The sequence below is a fragment of the Crotalus tigris genome, unplaced genomic scaffold (genome assembly GCF_016545835.1).
Source record: "Crotalus tigris isolate CLP2741 ecotype Arizona unplaced genomic scaffold, ASM1654583v1 scf7180000018864.669028, whole genome shotgun sequence".
In the NCBI taxonomy this organism is placed as follows: Eukaryota; Metazoa; Chordata; class Lepidosauria; order Squamata; family Viperidae; genus Crotalus; species Crotalus tigris.
The window spans coordinates 575,542-597,374 of NW_024097244.1; the positions used below are offsets into that span (position 1 = coordinate 575,542).

At 43.1% G+C, this 21,833-nt stretch overlaps 1 protein-coding gene across 10 annotated transcripts in view; it reads right to left on the reverse strand.

The window, feature by feature from the left end:
- ADGRB1 (adhesion G protein-coupled receptor B1) overlaps positions 1 to 21,833 on the reverse strand; it is a 281,838-nt gene that overhangs the window by 217,619 nt on the left and 42,386 nt on the right. For all 10 annotated transcript variants that reach the window (XM_039357090.1, XM_039357092.1, XM_039357084.1 and 7 more), the window contains exon 2: positions 1,361 to 1,519. In XM_039357090.1, coding sequence (XP_039213024.1) covers positions 1,361 to 1,519 — 159 coding nt within the window. The remainder of the gene's footprint in view (positions 1 to 1,360; positions 1,520 to 21,833) is intronic.

Here is a 21,833-nt window from a genome sequence, read left to right on the forward strand (position 1 = left end):
AGAATACTTCAACTGTTGTTGTTGTTGTTGTTTGTACATAAAGCACAAGACTCTTGCACTGATGGCACACTCATTGGTTGTCTCATGTGGCAATAGGAATGGAATGTCAGAAACTGACATGAAGGCAGGACAAGAAGCAATGGGTGGAAACTAATCAAGGAGAGAAGCAACCTAGAACTAAGGAGAAACTTCCTGACAGTGAGAACAATTAATCAGTGAAACAGCTTGCCTCTAGAAGCAGTAAATGCTCCAACACTGGAAGTTTTTAAGAAGAGACTGGACAGCCATTTGTCCGAAATGGTGTAGGGTTTCCTGCCTGAGCAGGGGGTTGGACTAGATGACCTCCAAGGTCCCTTCCAACTTTACTACTATTACTAAAGTTGGAAGGGACTTTGAATGTCTTCTAGTCCAACCCCCTGCTCAAGCAAGAGACCCTAACATACAAGACAAATAGCTGTCCAGTCTCTTCTTAAAAGACTCCAGTGTTGGAGGACCCACAACTTCTGGAGGCTAGTTGTTCCGCTGGCTAATTGTTTTAACTGTCAGGAAGTTTCTCCTTAATTCTAGGGTTGCTTCTCTCCTTGAATAGTTTCCATCCGTTGCTTCTTGTCCTGCCTTCAGGGGCTTTGGAGAATAGGTTGACCCCCTCTTCTTTATTGACCCCTTACATACTGGACGACTGCTATCATGTCCCCCTTCATCCTTCCCTTCCATTAGACTAGACATACCCAATTCCAGCAACCGTTCCTCACATGTTTTAGCCTCCAGTCCCACAATCATCTCTGCTGCTCTTCTCTGCACTCTTTCCAGAGTCTCAACATTCGTTTTTAAATTGTGGTGCCCAAAACTGGACACACCGTGTGTGTGTGTGTGTGTGTGTGTGTGTGTGTGTGTGTGTGTGTGTGTGTGAAGAAAAGAGAAATGTCTGCCCTTAAGGAAGTCAAGACTATAGATCAGTGGTTCTCAACCTGTGGGTCGGGACCCCATTTGGGGTCGAATGACCATTTCACGGGTTTGCCAAACCATGCTGTCCGCCATTTTTTTCCCTTTTCCCTAGCTGTCCTACTCCCTCTTATTGGTGGCCACACCCACTTGGGGGTCACCACAACATGGGGAACTGTATTATGGGGTCACGGCATTAGAAAGGTTGAGAACCACTGCTGTAGATTCTGGACCATCTTTACTCTGAACCATGTAACCGCTCTAACAAAAAGTGCCTGCCTTGAAAAGTTTGCAGTCCAAACTATACGGGTTGATTCGAGCGAAGAGCTTAGCCAAAGGGTTTCTGTTGGGCCTACGCCTTGTGGCCAGAGTCGGGAGCACCTGCTCTGAGGCTCCTTCAGAAGCCATGGTTACTTACGGTTGCAAGCTTTCCTGTTGCATAATCTCCCTTCTTCCAGGACTCCTTCGCAGATGAGACCTTCATCAGGAGGAGTGTGACAAGTTCGGGTCCGCGTTTGAAGGCCACCTCCACAGTCTTTGGTGCACTCGCCCCAGGTTGACCAAGGATTCCATCCACCTGAGAATTGGCACAGGGCGAAAAATACATTAGACAATCAATCAATCAATATATCAATCAAAATAGAGCTGGAAGGGACTTGGGAGGTCTTCTAGTCCATACCAAAGCAAGGAGAGAAGCAACCTGGAATTAAGGAGAAACTTCCTGACAGTGAGGACAATCAACCAGTGGAACAGTTTACCCCCCCTGGAGATTTTTAAGAAGAGACTAGACAATCATCAGGTTCAGCAGTGTCCAGCTCCAAACCAACAGTCTGGATTGCCTGCAGGGGTGACATGATAGCAGTGTTCCAGTATCTGAGGGGCTGCCACAAGGAAGAGGGGTTCAGGTTGTTCACCAGAGCACCAGAGGGAAGGATGAGAAACAACGGTTGGAAACAGATCAAGGAGAGAAGCAACCTGGAATTAAGGAGAAAGTTCCTAACAGGGAGGACAATTAACCAATGGAACAGACTGCCTCCAGAAATTGTGGGCACTCCATCACTGGAGATTTTGAAGAAGAGACTAGACAATCACCTGTCTGAGATGGTATAGGTTCTCCTGCTTGAGCAGGGGGCAGGACTAGAAGACCTCCAAGGTCCCTTCCAGCTCTATTCTATTCTAAGAGAAGGGTCTAGTGCTCTCCAAAGTACACTGACACTATCGGCAGCTTCAAACCACATAGGGCTGGACAAGAAGCAACGGGCGGGAACTCAAAAGAAGGAGATCTAACCTGGAAATAAGAAGGAAATTCTTGACAGTGAGAACAATTAATCAATGGAAGAGCTTGCCTCCTGGAGTTGTGAGTGCTCCATCGCTGGAGGTTGTCAAGAAAAGATCACACAACTGTTTGCTTGGGACGGTTTAAGAATAAGGGGCTGGGCTAGAAGACCCCCAAGGTCCCTTCCAGCCTATGATTCTATGATCCTGAAAAGACAAAAAAGCAGAGCTGAAGCAATGGGTCCCAATGGGAAAAGCTGTTGTCTTAGCTACACAAGAAGCACAACAACGGAAAGGTATTTCTTCACAGTACAGGTGGTCCTCAACCTACAATAGTCCATTTAGTGACTGTTCAGGGTTACATCAACACTGGCAAAAGCAACTTATGGCCCTTTTTCATCCTTACAACTGTTGCAGTAGCCCCAGGGACACAGAATCAAAATTGGGACCAATTGAGACTCTTAGCAACCGACTCATATTGATGACGGTCACAGTGTCCCTGGTTGTGTGTGTGTCACGTGATCCCCTTTTTTTGACCCTCTGACAAACAAAGTTAATGGGGAATGCCGGGTTCACTTAACAACCGTCTTGCTAACTTAACAACTACAGCGATTCACTTAACAATTATGGCAAGGAACATCACAAAACGCGGAAAGTTTACGTAAGAACTGCCTAGCTTAGCAAAATTAATTTGGGGCTCAGTTGTGGTTGTAAGTCAAGGACAACCTGTAGAGGCAACTGTCATGGTTCCGACAGATGAAACTCTTCAAAGAACTTTGAGGCATTGTTTAGCTTATTCAAGTAGCATAGCATCAGCACGTACATAGGCCAAGCCAAAATCTGAATGTCCCTCCCCTGAGCACATAGTATCAAAGCACAATTCCCTCCTCTAATTTACAGTCATAAATCACATTCTCCAATTAGTTTGAAATGCGGGCTTTCCATCTAGTTCTCTAACCCGCCAATTGTTATCATCTCTTACTCCTATTCTCACACTAGTTACAATATTGTTATGTCTAACTAAACTCCCATGCACATTCCTCCTCCCCCCCCATATCATCTAATTCTAACTCTAATTCTAAGAGTAAAACATAAGAAGAAAAATGGCTGCATCTCCATATGTTGTGAAAGCAAAAACATCCGATGTTAGCAGCGTTGACATCAATCTGTTATATTTTGGGGATTTCTCTAGACCAGCGGTTCTCAACCTGTGGGTCGGGACCCCATTTGGGGTCGAACGATCATTTCGTGGGGGTCGCCAAACAACGCAGTCCGCCATTTTTTCCCCCTTTTCCTTAGCTGTGCTACTCCCTTCTATTCTATTGGCTTTTGAAAGCCAATAGAATAGACTCTCTTGAATAGAGTCTAAATCTATTGGCTTTCAAAAGCCAATAGGAATGGTCCAGGCTGTCTCTGCCCTGCTGAGCCCGCCAAAAGTCCCATTCTGCAAACAGTGCTGCACCAATTGAGTAGTCCTCGACTTACGACCGGTTGAGTAGTCCTCGACTTACGACCGGTTGGGGGTCGCGGCATTAAAAAGGTTGAGAACCACTGCTCTAGACCATTTGGTCCCATAGCCCTACTGAATATACCATATTTCCCTGAAAATAAGAGGCAATTGGAAAATAAGCATGATTTTTCAGGACGCTCGTAATATAAGCCCCACCCCCAAAATAAGCCCTAGTTAAGATCATCAGCCAGATGGATGCATTTAGTACTGTATTTCTCTGAATATAAATCCTAACCAGAAAATAAGTCCTAATGCATCTTTCAGAGCAAAAATTAATATAAGACCCGATCTTATTTTGGGGGAAAACATAGTAAGGCAGAAAACTGGGACACACCACAGAATGAGCGATGACTGTCTTTTGGAAGGAAACAGGATCAGTAACAAACTCATGTCTAAAGCCTACTTTACTAGAAGCACAAGGTGGGGAAAATCCCCTAAAACAATAAGGAAAAGGTGGGTTGAAAAATCTCACCCCAGCTGTGAATCACAACTGGTTTTTTTTTCTCATTTTCTACAATGCGCTCTTCTCTTTAAGTGTGATTTTGGAAGATTACCCGCTAATACAATCTCTCTCTCTCTCTCTCTCTCCCCCTTTTTTTTCCTTTTCAGATTTTTACCACCGAGTTTTCTTATCTATTCTTCTCCTCTTTGCAATTGTAGTATGAGGCATGTGGGCTTACTTATTTCACAAAGTCTTCCTTGTTTCTCTTGTCTGTAGTCGTTACCATTTGCGCTGTGGCCTTGCCTTCTAAAGGCAACATTGAAAACTAAAGCAAAAAACAATAACAATAACAATAGTAGTAGTAGTAGTTACAGGTGCGTTGAGTGCAATCCCAAAACTTCTGGAGCACCACTTGAATCCCAATTGACCCATCGGTCAATTGCAAAAGGTGGCTTTGCTTTGAACACCTTACATCCTGCGACAATGTATGTAACAGCATCAAACATTCAGGTCTGCCTATCCCAGGTCCTTGGGAAGGATTTGATAAGTAGACAGATCCAGTCTGAACATCTGGCAGACTGTGTGACATAATTATAGTGGTAGCAAGAACGGTGCTTTGAAAGATTTGCAGGATAGTCTAGTTCAGGCATGTCAAACCCGCGATGTCACATGACATCGCGTGACATATTGGAGCTTTTTCTCCATTGCTGGCAATGGAGTGGGTGTGGTTTCCTGGTGACGCATCTAGCCTGTGGGCCGGCAGTTTGACACCCCTGTTCTAGTTTAATAAAAAGAAGGATTAGGGGGTGACATGTTAGCAGTATTCCAATATTTCAGGGACAGCCACAAAGAAGAGGGAATCAAGCTATTCTCCAAAGCGCCTGAAGGCAGGACAAGAAGCAATGGATGGAAACTAACCAAAGAGAGAAGCAACCTAGAACTAAGGAGAAACTTCCTGACAGTTAGAACAATTAACCAGTGGAACAACCTGCCTCTAGAAGTGGTGAATGCTCCAACACTGGAAGTTTTTAAGAATAGACTGGACAGCCATTTGTCTGAAATGATATAGAGTTTCCTGCCTGAGCAAGGGGCTGGACTAGAAGACCTCCAAGATCCCTTCCAACTCTGTTATTCTATTCTATTCTATTCTATTCTATTCTATTCTATTCTATTCTGTTCTGTTCTGTTCTGTTCTGTTCTGTTCTACTCTACTCTACTCTACTCTACTCTACTCTACTCTACTCTATTCGCCATTTGTCTGCAAGCAAGAACTGGTGGAAACATAAAGTATGGAAAGTCATAGAAAATGAAAAAGCTAAATTGCTCTGGGACTTTTGACTTCAAAGAGACAGGCACCTGCCTAACAACGGTCAATAAGAAGGACAAAAAAAAAGTCGGGATTATAGACGTGGCAATACCTGGAAAAAGCAGAATAGAAGTGAAAGAACTGGAGAAGATAACAAAAGACAAAGACCTGCAAATAGAAGTAGAATGATGGCCAAAAGAAAGCAAAGGTAGTGTTAATAGTCATAGGTACCTTGGGTGCAATCCCAAAGCATCTGGAGCACCCCTTGAACACCGTTGTCATTTACAAAATCCCCAGAGTCCATTGCAATGGATGGGATCACAAAATAGACAAAGTAAAACAAAGAAAGTCAAATGATGTCTCTCAGACTTAACAATTGTTGATAAGAAAGATAAATAAAAAATCTGGATGGTGGATGTGGCAGTACCTGGAGACAGCACTGGAGACAATCACAAAATACAAAGACCTACAAAGAGAAGTAGAATGACTATGGCAAAAGAAAATAAAGATGGTATCTATAGTAAGAGGCACCTTGGGTGCAATCCCAAAACATCTTGGATCACCACTCAAACACCTTCGGCATTGACAAATTCATTATCCGTCAATAGCCAAAGGCAGCTTTACTGGGAACAGCTGACATCCTATGACGATATCTCTAATACCATCAAACATAGACATCTGCCTATCCCAGGTCCTTTTATCCAATAGGCTAAAAATACCAAATCCCATCAGAACATCTGGCTGACTGTGCAACAAATCGTATCAATGTTACCTTGATGCTAAGAATTGTGCTGGCACAGTGGTTAGAAGGCAGTATTGCAGCCTGACTCTGCCCATAGCCAGGAGTTCAATCCTGACCGGCTCAAGGTTGACTTAGCCTTCCATCCTTCCGAAGTTGGTAAAATAAGGACCCAGATTGCTGGGGGCAACATGCTGACTCTGTAAGCTGCTTAGAGAGGGTTGTAAAGCACTGTGGAGTGGTATATAAGTGCTATTGTTATTCTCCTCCTCTCCCTCTCTCTCTTTTGCCTCCTCTTTTAATCTTTATAAGTATCCCTGGTGGTGCTGTGGTTAGAATGCAGAATTGCACACTGACTCTGCTCACTGCCAGGAGTTCAATCCTGACCAGCTCAAAGTTGATTCAACTTCCATTCTTCCAAGGTTGATAAAATGAGGATTCAGATTGTTGGGGGCAATATGTTGATATTTGTAATCCACATAGAGAGGTCTGTAAAGCACTATAAGCTGTATAAGAACTACTACTACTACTACTACTACTACTACTACTACTACTACTACTACTACTACTCTTCTTCTCCTCCTCCTCCTCCTCCTCCTCCTCCTCCTCTTCCTCCTCCTCCTCCCCCCTCCCCTCCTCCTCCTCTGCCTCCTCCTTTAACCATTATCCCTATTGGTGCAGTGATTAGAATGCAGAATTGCAGGCCCACTCTGCCCACTGCCAGGAGTTCGATCCTGACCAGTTCAAAGATGATTCATCTTCCATCCTTCCAAGTTTGGTAAAACAAGGACCCAGATTGTTGGGGGCAACATATTGACTATATAAACCACTTCAAGAGGGCTGTGAAGCACTACGGAGGGGTGTATAAATCTATGTGCTATTGCTGCCTGATCGGTTTTGTCCAAATTCTGCCTATCGTTAGCGATCGATTCAGCCTTCAAGTATTTTGAAAAAAACTGGGTGCTGTGTTCCTCTCTCCAGCTTCTTGAAAGTGAGTTTTTCACGTCCTAACAAGGACTTCTTAAAAGTCACACAAAAAAGTTAGATGTTCCGCTTCTTTCATTTCCCGACAGGAGATAGATTGTGTTTCAAGGTCATCCCATATTTACTGACATAATCGTGTCTGCTTAATGGCTCTTTCAGACCAATCAATAGCACACCAGTAATTAGATATGTTTAAATAAACTCGTCACTTCATACTATTAAAGGAAGGTGGGTTCCCCCCCCCCCCGTCTTGAGCTCCCAAGAGGTGGGAGGCAAAAGGCAGCCCAGACCTCAAATGGCTGTTCTGAAAAAAAAAGTGACATCTGTCTGCAGCCCTTTTTGGGCCGATGGTTAAGCAAAGTGCTTAATTGCCAGAGTGCATTAAAAAAGCACTTGCATCCCATCACGGCTGGGGAAAGAAGGCAGCTGCCTATTAGAAAGGAGTGCTTTGCTTAATGACGGGTTATTTAACACTCCTGTGCTTTATGGGGAATTTATTGCACACCATTAACCTCAGCAGTAGGAGAAGGCTGGTGTTGGTCACTAATCTGGGTGGCTTTAAGAAGGTGCAGAAGATATTCTTGAAAGACAGCCCTATTTTGTTATTTACCTGAATATGCAAGCCATCCAAAATTAGGTGCACTGAAGCTACTACAGGTGCTTAATAATAATAATAATAATAATAATAATAATAATAATAATAATAATAATAATAATAAAGACCTACAAATAGAAATAGAAAGACTGTGGCAAAAGCAAACAAGGGTAGTACCAATAGTCATAGGCTCCTTGGGTGCAATCCCAAAACAACTGGAGCACCACTTGAACACCATTGGCATTGACAAATTCGCTATTAGTCAATTGCAAAAGGCGGCCTTATTAGGAACTGCTTCCATCCTGCGACGATATCTGTAATACCATCAAACATCCACATCTGCCTATCCCAGGTCCTGGGTAAGGACTCGATAGGTAGACAAAATGCCAAATCCAGTCTGAACATCTGGCTGACTGTGCGATGATTGATAATAATAATAAAAAAGTTGGAAGGGACCTCGAAGGTCATCTGATTGTTCCACTGGTTGATTGTTCTAACTGTCAGGAAGTTTCTCCTTAGTTCTAGGTTGCTTCTCTCTTTGGTTAGTTTCCATCTATTGCTTCTTGTCCTGCCTTCAGGTGCTTTGGAGAATAGCTTGACTCCCTCTTCTTTGGGGCAGCCCCTGAGATACTGGAAGACTGCTATCATGTCCCCCCTCATCCTTCTCTTCATTAAACTAGACATACCCAATTCCAGCAGCGGTTCCTTATATGTTTTAGCCTCCAGTCCCCTGATCATCTTTGTTGCTCTTCTCTGCACTCTTTCTAGAGCAATGGTGATGAACCTATGGCACAGGTGCCAGAGGCGGCATTCACAGCCCTCTCTGTGGGCACGCGCGCTGTCGCCCCAGTCCTAGGCCTTCAGCTGGGTTTTATAAAATCTTTTCGCTTTAGGCCTCCACCGCCGTGTGCAAAAAAAAAAAAAATGTTCAGTCAGTCAATTTCAACTTCTTGCAGGAAAAAAAGATCTCGCAAAGTTGGAATCGATTGATTGAACTTTTTAGTCCCACCCAGTCTGCCGTTACCAATGCAGCCATGCCCACCCAATGGGCCACGCCCACCCAACACTCAATGATGCATAAGTGGGTTTTGGGTTGCAGGTTGGGCACTCGGTCTCTAAAAGGTTCTCCATCACTGTTCTAGAGTCTCAACATCTTTTTTACATCGTGGTGACCAAAACTTGACTTACAAGAGTTGGAAGACCATTGGAAGATATAACAGTGTTGAAAAAAAGAAACTTATGACCTTTTTTTCACACTTGCAAACATTGTAGCACCCTTGTGGTCACTGGTCAAAATTTGGACACTTGGCCACTGACTCGTATTTATGACGGTTGCAGCATTCCGTGGGTTGTGATCCCTTTTGCAACTTTCCGACAAGCAAAGTCCATGAGGAAGTCAGATCCTCTTTACAACCACGTTACTAACTTAACAATGGCAGTGATTCACATAACAACTGTGGTGAGAAAGGTCGTAAAATGGGGCAAAACACATTCAACAGCTGTCTGGTTTAGCAACAGAAATTCTGGACTCCATTCTAGTCGTAAGTGGAGGACTACCTGTACACCGCGAAGACTTAATGGATACCGGAGAGGTTAAGCTGGCCTATAAGAAAGACCAAACGAAGAACAGAAAAGAGTCACGGCAAGTGAGACAGTTGTTAAAGTGAATTTTGCCCCATTTTACGACCTTCCGTGCCACTGTTGTTCAGGGAAACACCGCAGTTGTTAAATTAGCCACATGGTTGTTAAGTGAATCTGGCTTCCCCATTGACTTTGTTTGTCGGAAGGTCGCAAAAAGGGGAATCACTTGACCCCAGGACACTGCAACCATCATAAATACAAGTCAGTTGTCCGAATTTTAATCACGTGACCACAGGGATACCGCCATAGTCACGAACGTGAAAAGCAGCCAGACGTCACTTTTTTCAGTGTCATCATAACTTCAAAGGGTCACTAAATGAACAATAAACTGAGGACTAACTGTGTGCAAACTCAGTGTCCTTAAAGACACTAACTATGGGTTGAGCAAGATGGCTATTCCCTTGTCCCTCCGAGTTGCCAGAGACCACAGTCTTGTGATTGCCTCATGAAAAGGAACTGTACGGAGTATTTGTGGGTGATCTCAAGTCCTCTCCTTGTCCAGAAAGGAATGACCAAAAAGCCAATCTATTCACCTGCTCTATTCCACCACAGGGGCCTGTCAGACCTGCAGCCACTTAAACCTCCAAATCAGTGGTTCTCAACCTGTGGGTCGGGACCCCATTTGGGGTCGAACGACCATTTCACGGGGGTCGCCAAACAACGCAGTCCGCCATTTTTCCCCCCTTTTCCTTAGCTGTGCTACTCCCTTTTATTCTATTGGCTTTTGAAAGCCAATAGAATAGACTCTCTTGAATAGAGTCTAATTCTATTGGCTTTCAAAAGCCAATAGGAATTGTCCAGGCTGTCTCTGCCCTGCTGAGCCCGCCAAAAGTCCCATTCTGCAAACGGTGCTGCACCAGTTGAGTAGTCCTCGACTTACGACCGGTTGAGTAGTCCTCGACTTACGACCGGTTGGGGGGTTGCGGCATTAAAAAGGTTGAGAACTACTGGTCTAAATAGAAATGATAGAAATGATCCTTGGTTTCATTTGAGAACCACTTGTCTAAAATGGCATGCCTGAGCATGGGGTTGGACTAGAAGGCCTCCAAGTTCCCTTCCAACTCTGCTATTCTATGTTCTAAGTTTGACCCCGTCTTCCATCTGCATATACTGATGTTTCTCACTCCCTTCTCTTTGTGTATCTTCCTCTCTCTGCTTCGTCCTTATGGCTGCAGCTGGAATATCCTGCAAACGATAGCTCTTTAACTCTTCGGCATAAAGGCCCCCATTTCCTGTCAACACTGCTGCAATTATCTCTATTTTGTGAATCAGTCTGTCTGGGAGAGGTAGCCTTAGGATTGCCAGTGAGGGTTTCCAGAATTTGTTCATTCTGTTCTGTTCCGTTCTGTTCCGTTCTGTTCCATTCCAGTATAGTTTTATTAGAAGTCAAATATATTGCAGTACTGCAGAGGTAGGGAACTATGGCCCCTTTGTGACTTGTGGACTCAAACGCCAAGAATTCTTGGGCTAGGCATGCTGGCTCAAGAATTCTGGGAGTTGGCTTCCGGTGGATCTGCGCGCGCGATGGCGGCTACTTTGTAGCCGTCCTCCTGGGTAAGTGTTTGAATCGCTATGAACAGCGGCTATCAGCTGTTCAACAGTTCAAAATCCCCCTCCCGGGCAAAGGGGGGGGGAAGAGGGTTGTCTGAATAGTGGTAGAGACACTCTCATGCACCCCCAAGGCTTTTTTGGGGGGGTGAGAGGAGTGCTCCCACGGAGTTCAGACTGTCTCCGCTTCCCAGCTGCTTTTATCCCTAGGGACAAAACAAGCCGCTTCAACCACCTCCGCGATTAAAGTGATCTGGTGAGGTTTTTTTAGAGGCGGACAGAGCTGAGTAGAGGATTTAGCTTTTGCTTTCTTTGATTTTATTTGGATTTTAAGTTTAAAGATTTACTTTTACTTTTATATTCCCTCTTTTTATTTTTTTTTCTTTTGTTGAAAGGGAAAGTAAAATGGCGATCGGCAAGCCTTTCAGGTTTTTTTTTGGGGGGGGGGGAAGGTAGAATGGCGATCGGCAGGCTTTTTGGTGTTTTTTTTATCCTTTTCCTTTTTTTTAATGATTGGAACGGAATGTGGATTTGATTTTGATGTTGGGTTTGAATTTTAGAAGCATTATTATTTTTGTTTAACTTCTTTGTTTTGCTTTTTGTACTTTTAAAAAAAATGGAATGGATTTTTTCTATTTAATTATTTTTTTCTTCTTCCCTTTTCTTTTTTTAACTCCTTTCTTTTTATTATAATGATCTCCTTTTGAAGGATTTTTTGATTTTTTGGAGTTAATCTCTCTTTTTCTTTTGTTTAATTTTTGTAACTTTTAAGAAGGAGTAAAGATTTTTCTAAGATGGCTCCAAAGCGTTCAGTATTTTTTTGTTATAATGATCTCCTTTTGAAGGATTTTTTGAATTTTTTTGGACTTAATCTCTCTTTTTCTTTTGCTTAATTTTTGTAATTTTTAAGAAGGAGTAAAGATTTTTTTTAAGATGGCTCCAAAGCGTCCAGTAATTCCTACAGCTCCTAAGGTGGTTTCTTCTTCGGTGTTATCATCAGTGCAACAACCTAAATCAATAGCTTCACCCTCTTCCTTGGTACAGCCAATAATTGTGAAGGATTTGCAAGATATGATGGGAAATGTTATATCTCAAATTAGGGCAGAAATGAAAGAGATTTTAGAGGAAAATAATAAGATTTTGAGGCAAGAGATAGTTTTGGCTCTAAAAGGAGTTGCCTCTGTTCTTGAAAAGCTGAACTCTTGTGTAGAAGAGGTACCAGAAAAAGTGGAATTGATGGAGGGAAAATTTGAAAGCATGGAAAAAGAAATGGAAAATGAGATTCTTATGCTTCAATATAGACAAATGGAATATGCCTTAAGAATCAGAGGTTTGGGAGAGTCTGTGCAAGGAGATCTGAGAGAGATGGTTGCAAAGGACTTTGCTGTGATTTTGAATAAAGAAAAAGAGGAAATACTTAGTGAAATTGAAAAATTATTTAGAGTTAATTCTGTGGTGGCAGTGCAAAAGAATTTGCCAAGAGATGTGGTAATTTACTTTGGGAAAAGATCCCTGCGCAACGAAATTATACAAGCTTTTTATAAGAAGAGATTTCAAATTGCTTCACAAGATGTTATAATTCTAAAGGAGATCCCATCTAAAATTTTAAGAAGAAGAAAGGAGTTTGCTTTTTTAGCAGATGAACTTAAAAAGAGACGAATCTTGTTCAGATGGGATGTTCCGATTGGAATGGTGGTGAACTACCTGGGGATATGTTATAGACTTAATACTGTTTCTCAAGCAAAAGACTTTTATACTTCGGTCCTGGGGGTATGTTCATCGCCATCTATTAAGTTTAAAGCTTTGGAAGAAAAGAAGGTAGAATTGCAGTCTGAAGAGCCTATACTTATGAAAATTGGGAAACCTCAGTTTGAGGGGCCTCAACAAGTTGAGATGGAGGAGCAGAGGATAACCTGTGCAACATATAACTGTAAAGAAAAGGAGCAACAGAAGAAGGTTAAGGAAGCCTCACAACTATTGGTTTCTGAATCTGCGGGAGAAGTAGGATTTATAAATTTTTTGGAGCAACCTTTAAGGGTAGAATTGCAGTCTGAAGAGCCTATATTAATGAAAAATGGGAAATCTCAGTTTGAGGGGCCTCAACAAGTCGAGATGAAGGAGCAGAGGACAACTCGTGCAACATACAATCGTAAAGAAAAAGAGCAACAGAAGAAGGAGTTTAAGAAAGCCTCACAAGTATTGGCTCCTGAGTCTGTGGGAGAAGCAGGATTTATAAACTTTTTGGAGCTACCTTTAAGGGCAGATTTCAAAGCACTTCTTTCGAGATTTATGGATAAGAGAGACTGACAAGGATGGAGATCGAATGAAAATTCTAGATAAGATGTTTAAGTTTAAGTACTTAGTTTAAAAGAGTACTGAGTCTGTGGGAGAAGCAAGATTTACAAACTTTTTGGAGTTAGCTTTTAGGGCAGTTTTCAAAGCACTTCTTTTGAGGTTTATGGACAAGAGAGACTGATAAGGAATGTGTTTATTGTGGATGGAATTTGTTATTGGTAAAGATTTAAATGTGTATAAGGGAATTTTAATGGTTTATGGACAAGAGAGACTGATAAGGAATGTGTTTATTGTGGATGGAATTTGTTATTGGTAAAGATTTAAATGTGTATAAGGGAATTCTAATGTTTTAAGTAATGTTCAAATTTTGTTTTGGAGGGAGTTTATAAAGAATGATGGATAATAACATAAGTATGATATGAAAAGGTTCAGAGTATATTATAATGTGTTTAATGATTGGGTTTTTATTATTATTATTATTATTAGAGAAGATAACTTGTTTAATTAAATGTACCTAGATTTGTTTAGGATTTATATGTCTTTTAAGTTTTTTTTTTTGATAGGAGAGAAGATTATGGAGATTGAATGAAAATCTTAGATAAGAAGTTTAAGTTTAAGTATTTAATTTAAGTATTCAACGAGTATTTAGTTTTAATGGTATACTGAAGGTTTATATGTTTATTTTTGTGTTCTAGGATAAAGAAAGAGGGAGAGATTAGATTTTATATTGTAGGTATAGATATTCAAAGAAAGTAATGTTTAAAGTTGTGTTTTGGAGGGAGTTTATACAGAATGATGGATAATAATATAAGTATGATACTAGAAAATGTTTAGAGTATATTATAATGATTGCAATTATTATTTTTTAGAGAAGATAACCTATTTAATTTAATGTATTTAGATTTGTTTAGGATTTATATGTGTTTTAAGTTTTTCTTTTCTTTTTCTGAAAAATTTTAATTAAGCCTGTACTCAGCTCTGGGAAGGTTGGGGGGGGGGGTTTGGGAGGTTTGGGGAGGTGGGGGAGGGTATGGGAGGGTGGGGGGGTTTGGGGAGGGGATTTGTTTTGTAAAATTTAAAAAACTTTCAATAAAAAAAAAAAGAATTCTGGGAGTTGAAGTCCACAGGTCAAAAAGGAGCTATACTTCTCTACCCCTGTGCTAATGCATAGCCAAAACTGAGAATCATGCACCAAAATCTCAATGTTTAACTTTTCCATCTCTTAACTGCCTCTAATTGCCCAACCCCTGTGTGACCAGTCAGGTTCAGGGAGGATTAATAATAATAATAATAATAAGAAGGAGGAGGAGGAGGAGGAGGAGGAGGAGGAGGAGGAGGAGGAGGAGGAGGAAGAAGAAGTTGGAAGGGACCTTGAAGGTCATCTAGTCCACCTCTCCCCACTCAGGCAGGAAATCCATTTAAGACAAATGGCTATCCAGGATGTTTTCATAATGGTCAATTCAAGTTCATGATGGTATGCTAAGTGAGCTTGAGACAGCATCTTGAAGAGATACAGTCCTTACTTTCAATTTTTCCCTTGCCTTCTTCCCTTCCCAAAGTTCATGACAGTCTGTCACAGAAGAGTAGTGAAGCCCAAGCAAGTATTAAAGTGACAGCTGATAGGGCTGCTTTTTCAGTCCGCCATTCCTTTCCGGAAGTCCAATTTTTTATCCTTGCTCTTAAAACACCCCCCACCAATGGGGTCAGGGATAATATCATCCTAAATATGAAATTCAATGGTGAAAAAAAGGCAAGGTTCTACATTTAGGCAAGAAAAACCAAATGTATGGGTATAGTATAGGGCAGGGCTTTTCAACCTTTTCACCCATTGTACCACTTTTAGGATATGGCAATATCCGAGGACCACCAGTTGCCTGGCAAGGTGTCAAAAACTTGATGACACCCCCCCCAAATGAAAAAAGTGATAAAGTACAGGTAACCCTCGACTTACAACAGTTCGCTTAGTGACTGTTCAAAGTTACAATGGCACTGAAAAAAGTGCCCCCCAAAGCCACAGCCAAGCAAGACACCTGCCTGCCCGCCCCGCCGCGCTCTTCCTCCTGTCCGAGGTTTTCATTGTTGTGAGCATTTCTGTTGAGGATTGGCAGTGGGGGTGGGGTGGGGGGTGTTTGGTTTTTATTCCCCCCATCTGCTGGGTGGTTGCAGCAGGTTTTGGTCACTTCACCTGACCCTGGGACACTGTGACCGTCATAAATATGAATCAGTGGCCAAGCATCTGAATGTAAGTCACAAGGCCCTGGAGATGCTGCAACATTCCAACTGATCGGTCCTTCTTCTGGGCTCAATGGAAGCGCCAGGATCAACGCTGAGCTCCAGCTGGAGCCTGGTGCTGATCCTGGCACTTCCGCTGAGCCCTGACAGCCCTGCAGCTCCAGCCATCTCTTGCTCAGGCTTGTGCGGTGCTGCCACCGGTTCAGCTCATTCCCCTCCCCCACCACTACCACTTTTCTGGGATGGTCGCATATCACCTGCCAGGTGCCAATGTACCACAGGTGGTACCCGTACCATTGGTTGAAAAGCCCTGGTATAGGGGGTACCTTGCTCAATAGTAGTAACTGTGAGAGGGACCTTGGAGTCCTAGTAGACAATCACTTAAATATGAGCCAGCCGTGTGCTGCAGCTGCCAAAAAGGCCAACACAGTGCTGGGCTGCATTGAAAGAGGGATAGAATCAAGATCACGTGAAGTGTTAATACCACTTTACAATGCCTTGGTAAGGCCACACTTGGAATCCGGCATCCAGTTTTGGTCACCACGATGCAAAAAAGATGTTGAGACTCTAGAAAGAGTACAGAGAAGAGCAACAAAGATGATTAGGGGAGTGGAAGTTAAAACCTATGAAGAACAGTTGCTGGAATTGGGTATGTCTAGTTTAATGAAGAGAAGGACGAAGGGCGACATGATAGCAGTCTGCCAATATCTCAGGGGCTGCCCCAAAGAAGAGGGAGTCAAGCTATTCTCCAAAGCCCCTGAAGGCAGGACAAGAAGCAACGGATGGAAACTGATCAAGGAGAGAAGCAACCTAGAACTAAGGAGAAACTTCCTGACAGAACAATTAACCAGTGGAACAACCTGCCTCCAGAAGCGGTGAATGCTCCAACACTGGAGGTTTTTAAGAAGAGACTGGACAGCCATTTGTCTGAAATGGTGTAGAGTTTCCTGCCTAAGCAGGGGGTTAGACTAGATGACCTCCAAGGTCCCTTCCAACTTTATTATTATTGTTGTTGTTGTTGTTGTTGTTAAATATCCACTAATGCAGGGATCCAAGTATCTACCATTCTTCTTCTGAAAAGTTCACGCTGCTGCCCTTTCTGGTCGTGTGTGAGCCTTACGGTAGGTGCACATTTCATACACCTCCAAATTGAAATGAGAGTCGGTGTAATTACAACTGGAAATATTTCCTTTCAGAGAGCACATCATAAGAACCACTTACTCTCTGACCTCCCTCTGTACGTGAATGTGAGATCTTGGTCTGTCTCCAACTCAAAACCCGCTAATTTCAGAGCCGAGAATCTTTCCTGAAAACAAGTAATTCTGTTTTGATCTCTGTAGCAGGCGCGAATGAATGTTCTAATCAAACCGATGCAGACATAAGTTAGAACTAATTTCCTTGAACGACTCCCACCAGGAAGGACACAATTCCAATATGGTGAATCACAGGATGTTGCAGAAACAGAGGTCTGTTTTCAACTTAAAGTAATGAATCTGCTTCCCTGACACGTTGGGGTTTCTATTTGCAACGCCTAGCCCAGCGGTGCTCAACCTGTGGGTCGGGACCCCATTTGGGGTCGAACGACCATTTCACGGGGGTCGCCAAACAACGCAGTCCGCCTTTTTTCCCCCCTTTCCCTTAGCTGTGCTACTCCCTTTTATTCTGTTGGCTTTTGAAAGCCAATAGAATAGACTCTCTTGAATAGAGTCTAATTCCATTGGCTTTCAAAAGCCAACAGGAATCGTCCAGGCTGTCTCTGCCCTGCTGAGCCCGCCAAAAGTCCCATTCTGCAAACAGTGCTGCAAGTTGTCTGCAGCGAAGGCGAGCTGCCTGGAAATTTCCACCCCTCCCTGCTGAGCAACTGCTAAAAATGTAAGGAAAAGAGGGCCAGGGGTGGGAGGTGGGAGGCCGGTGGGTGCAGGGAGGGTTGCTGGCCCGTGTGGGGCCTGGCGGGTGCCTTACCTCCCTTGGGCTGGGCCAGCTAGTGGCCCAACCGGTGGTTGCCCTGCGCCATCGCTGTCCCTTGCCAGCTACACCTCGGCAGGCGCAGGGGGTGGCACCACGCATGCGCGGTGCTCCCGGGCAGGGAAAGTCCTTGACTTACGAAAGTTTGGGTAGTCCTTGACTTATGACCAGTTAGGTAGTCCTCAACTTACAACCGGTTGAGTAGTCCTCGACTTACGACCAATTGGGGGTTGCGGCTTTAAAAAGGTTGAGAACCACTGGCCTAGCCATAAATAACGGGAGAAGACACTCTGATGCCACATAAACTATGGAGTTATCATGTGCAGAATTTGGAAGAAGACACTGCGTGTGACCTCATTTGCCCTCAATGCAGAATTTGTGCTGATAGGACTAGGGAAACATGCACAAACATTTTTTTTGTCGTGACCCTATCGGATCCCTGTTTGGAGAAGGAGGAGGAAGAACATCTGATGGGAATGGCAGGTCTTCCCTGGAACATCTGGAAAGAACAGGGGCTGAGAACAATGCTGTCATGGGCCCCTCCAGCGTTGGGAGAAGTGGTGGACCAGACAAGGAGCCACCCACCTTCACGAAGATGGGGGAGTATCTGTCTAGAGCAGGGGTAGGCCACCTTGGCTCTTTTATGACTCGTGGACTTCAACTCCCAGAATTCCTGAGCCAGCATGGCTTAGCTTGGAAACCTCTCCCTTTCCCCTCAGCATGACTGGTTCAGGAATTCTGGGAGTTGAAGTCCACGAGTCATAAAAGAGACAAGGTTGCCTATCCCTGGTCTAGGGAGATTCTTAGTCATCCAGGTCATGGTTGTCCCAAAGGTGATTTTTCATGAGGCAACTGGACTTCCTTGTTCTTCAAAGAGGCCATCTATGTCAAAATTGAACAGCCCTCTCTCAACAGAGAGGGAAGGATACAACACCATCTATCGTCAGTCTACACAGTCCTTTCAACAGCTCCAAGAAGGCTCCACACCCATTTGTACCACTCAGATGACTATGAGGACACAGATAAACCTCCAGGTGTCCTCAACAACTCTCTAAATGAAGGCAAATGACCAGCTGTCTGCAAGGAGTGTCAATCCTTCCCTTTCCCACCATCCAGTCAGAGCTGAAGAAGCTTCCTGGATGAGAAGTGAAATGTCTTCAAAGAAAAACAAGGAAGTCCAATTGTCTTATGAAAAAGCATCTTTGGGACAGACAAGGGTCAGCCACAGACAGGCAGTGGTGATGACAGCCAACAGATCCTCTCTGATCAGGAGCAGCTTCCTCCCCCATCTGAGGGCATAGAGAGTGATCACATGACTACAAGAAGCCCTGCAACAGCCATAACTTTGGGGGTCACCATTTCAAACAGTGGCTGAATGAATTGCAAAAAGTCATGTGTATATACTCATGTGTATAAAGGCATCCCTGTGGGTGTTAGTTCGCTAGTGTACCAGGGTTGGTGTACCAGGGTTGCCAGACATATGAACACAGAAGGACAATCTTGGCACAAGAAAAGCGAGTACTCCGCAAAGCCAGAGCTGCAAATGCTGAAGTAACAGTGTCTACATTTCTTTGTTCAGTATGTGGCAGAACATTCTGTGCTAACATCAGTCTTATTAGCCACCTACGGACACATCATTGATGGCCCATAACCCGCAAGATATCAAGGTCTTCATCGAAATCAATCGACAAACAACAGTTCGCTAGTCATACCTGGCTTTAGGGGCAGTGGTCATCTCTGTTTCTTTAAGCCATTGTGACTGCGCTGCCCGAAGATGTCACCCGGGTCAAGTGGCCAGCATGACACAGCGCAAAATGTACAGCAAAACACAGAACACTGTTGCCTTCCCACCAATGTGCCACCTATTTATCTACTTGCATTTACAAGCTTCCGAACTGCTAAGTTGGCAGGAGCTGAGGTAAGGAACGGGCGCTCACCCCGTCATGTGGTGGTAGGACTCAAACTTGCCAGAGTACAGACTTTCTCTGGCATCTTTTAAGCCCCTGAGCCACTGCACCTCCCCATACATATAATCCACTCGAAAATAATAGGAGTACTGAGCTAACAGTTAAACCACTGATTATGGGTAGATCACCTTGACAAATCAGAACCACAGAGCTGAAAGGGTGGTCTTCTAGTCCAACCCCCTGCTCAGGCAGGAAACCCTATACCATTTCAGACAGATGGCTTTCCAGTCTCTTCTTAAAAACTTCCAATGTTGGAGCATTCACAGCTTCTGGAGGCAGGTTGTTCCACTGGTTAATTGTTCTAACTGTCAGGAAATTTCTCCTTAGTTCTAGGTTGCTTCTCTCCTTGGTTAGTTTCCATCCGTTGCTTCTTGTCCTGCCTTCAGGTGCTTTGGAGAACAGCTTGACTCCCTCTTCTTTGGGTCAGCCCCTCAAATACTGTAACACTGCTATCATGTCTCCCCTACTCCTTCTTTTAATTAGACTAGATATACCCTATTCCTGCAACCGTTCTTCATGTGTTTTAGCCTCCAGTCCCCTCAAGCGACAGTCAATATAAAATTTACCGTTCCTATAAAAAAATTAAGTTTAGCCAATTTAGGCAGGCATTCCCCTTCTCCAAAGACCGTATTGTTGCTCCAACAAGCACTGCCATTTTCTTTTGAAAAGGTGCTAATAAGCGTTAAGTAGCAAGCTGGAAACGCTGTGCAGACTGCTATTCTAACCAGCTAAAAATGCAAATTGCAGGTTGAGATCAGAGAAGGCTGTAATAATCATCCAGGCTTAATCATTAAAATATGGCAAGCAGAGGAGAGAATAACCTGGAGCAGAGAGCCTAAGTTGCTCTCGAGTTTGGATGCCGTACGAATTGTGTTTCATCCATCTTGGGGCAGGAAGTGGCTTTACAGTTAGAAGATCCATAGTTGTCTAGGGAGATTCTCCATCATCCAGGTCATAGTTATCACAAAGATGCTTTTTCATGAGGCAACTGGACTTCCTTGTTTTTCTTTGAAGAGGTTTCGCTTCCCATCCAAGAAGCTTCTTCAGGTTCTGACTGGATGGTGGGGAATGGAAGGATTTATACTCCTTGCAGACAGCTGGTCATTTGCCTCCTTTTAGAGAGTCGTTGAGGCCACCTGGAGGTGCAAATGGGTGTGGAGCTTTCTTGGAACTGCTGAAAGGACTGTGTTGTAGTCCTATCCCTCCCCCTCTGTTGAGGGAGGGGTATTCAATTTGGAGGTAGAGGGCCTCTTTGACCCCTCTTTCAAACCAGCAGTCCTCTCTGTCCAGAATGTGAACTTTGATAAACCTCCAAGTGGCCTCAACGACTCTCTAAAAGAAAGCAAATGACCACCTGTCTATAAGGAGTATAAATCCTTCCCTTCCCCACCATCCAGTCAGAGCTGAAGAAACTTCTGGGATGAGAAGTGAAAAGTCCTCAAAGAAAAACAAGAAGGTCCAGTTGCCTCGTGAAAAAAGCACCTTTGGGAAGATCCATAATTACTTTCCTGTTTTCAAAGGAAAATTTCCAAGAGGAGATTCAGCCTCTGCGGCTTTTCTAAGTTATGTTTCCCGGTATAGTTCCTTTTAAAATTCAGGGTGAAAAAGTCGACCGCAATTTATCACTGGAGGGGTTGTTAAGGACCACCATCAACATCCCCGATTGTTTGAAAACCTTTAAAACCAGTCTTCAGACTGAAGAAAACAGAAGATTTAATCTATTAGAGGGGACCTTATCTTATCAATTAAATGTTTGAATATGGTTAAGAATAGATTGCTAGATATAGAAATATTATTATAACTAGATAGATAAGATGGGTAATCAGACTATCACATTTTGGCACGAAAAGGGAAATAAGAAAACGCTAAGAAGTTTGAATATATTTGATTACCCAAACATAACTTGTTTTGAAATGATAAATGATTGGGATATTTTGAACATGGATGGGAAATTAGAACTGAAAAAAAAAAAGCAAAAATAGGATACGGACTGAATAAATGGACTGGAAGTTTTTAAGAAGAGACTGGACAGCCATTTATCTATCTAGTTATAATAATATTTCTATTTCTAGCAATCTATTCTTAACCATATTCAAACATCTAATTGATAAGATAAGGTCCCCTCTAATAGATCAAATCTTCTGTTTCCTGCCTGAGCAGGGGGTTGGACTAGATGACCTTCAAGGTCCCTTTCAACTTTATTATTAAATAAAAAGTAAATATTGAATGCTAATGCAATTAAGATATGTTTTGGTTAGAAGAGATATTTTAAACTGATATCATTGATACTAATAGAAAACTGTAATAAATCCTGATATTCAACTGTATATCTATTAATAACAATAAGAATTGTATTTGCTTAATGTGGAAAAATGTTTATTACTGGAAGAAG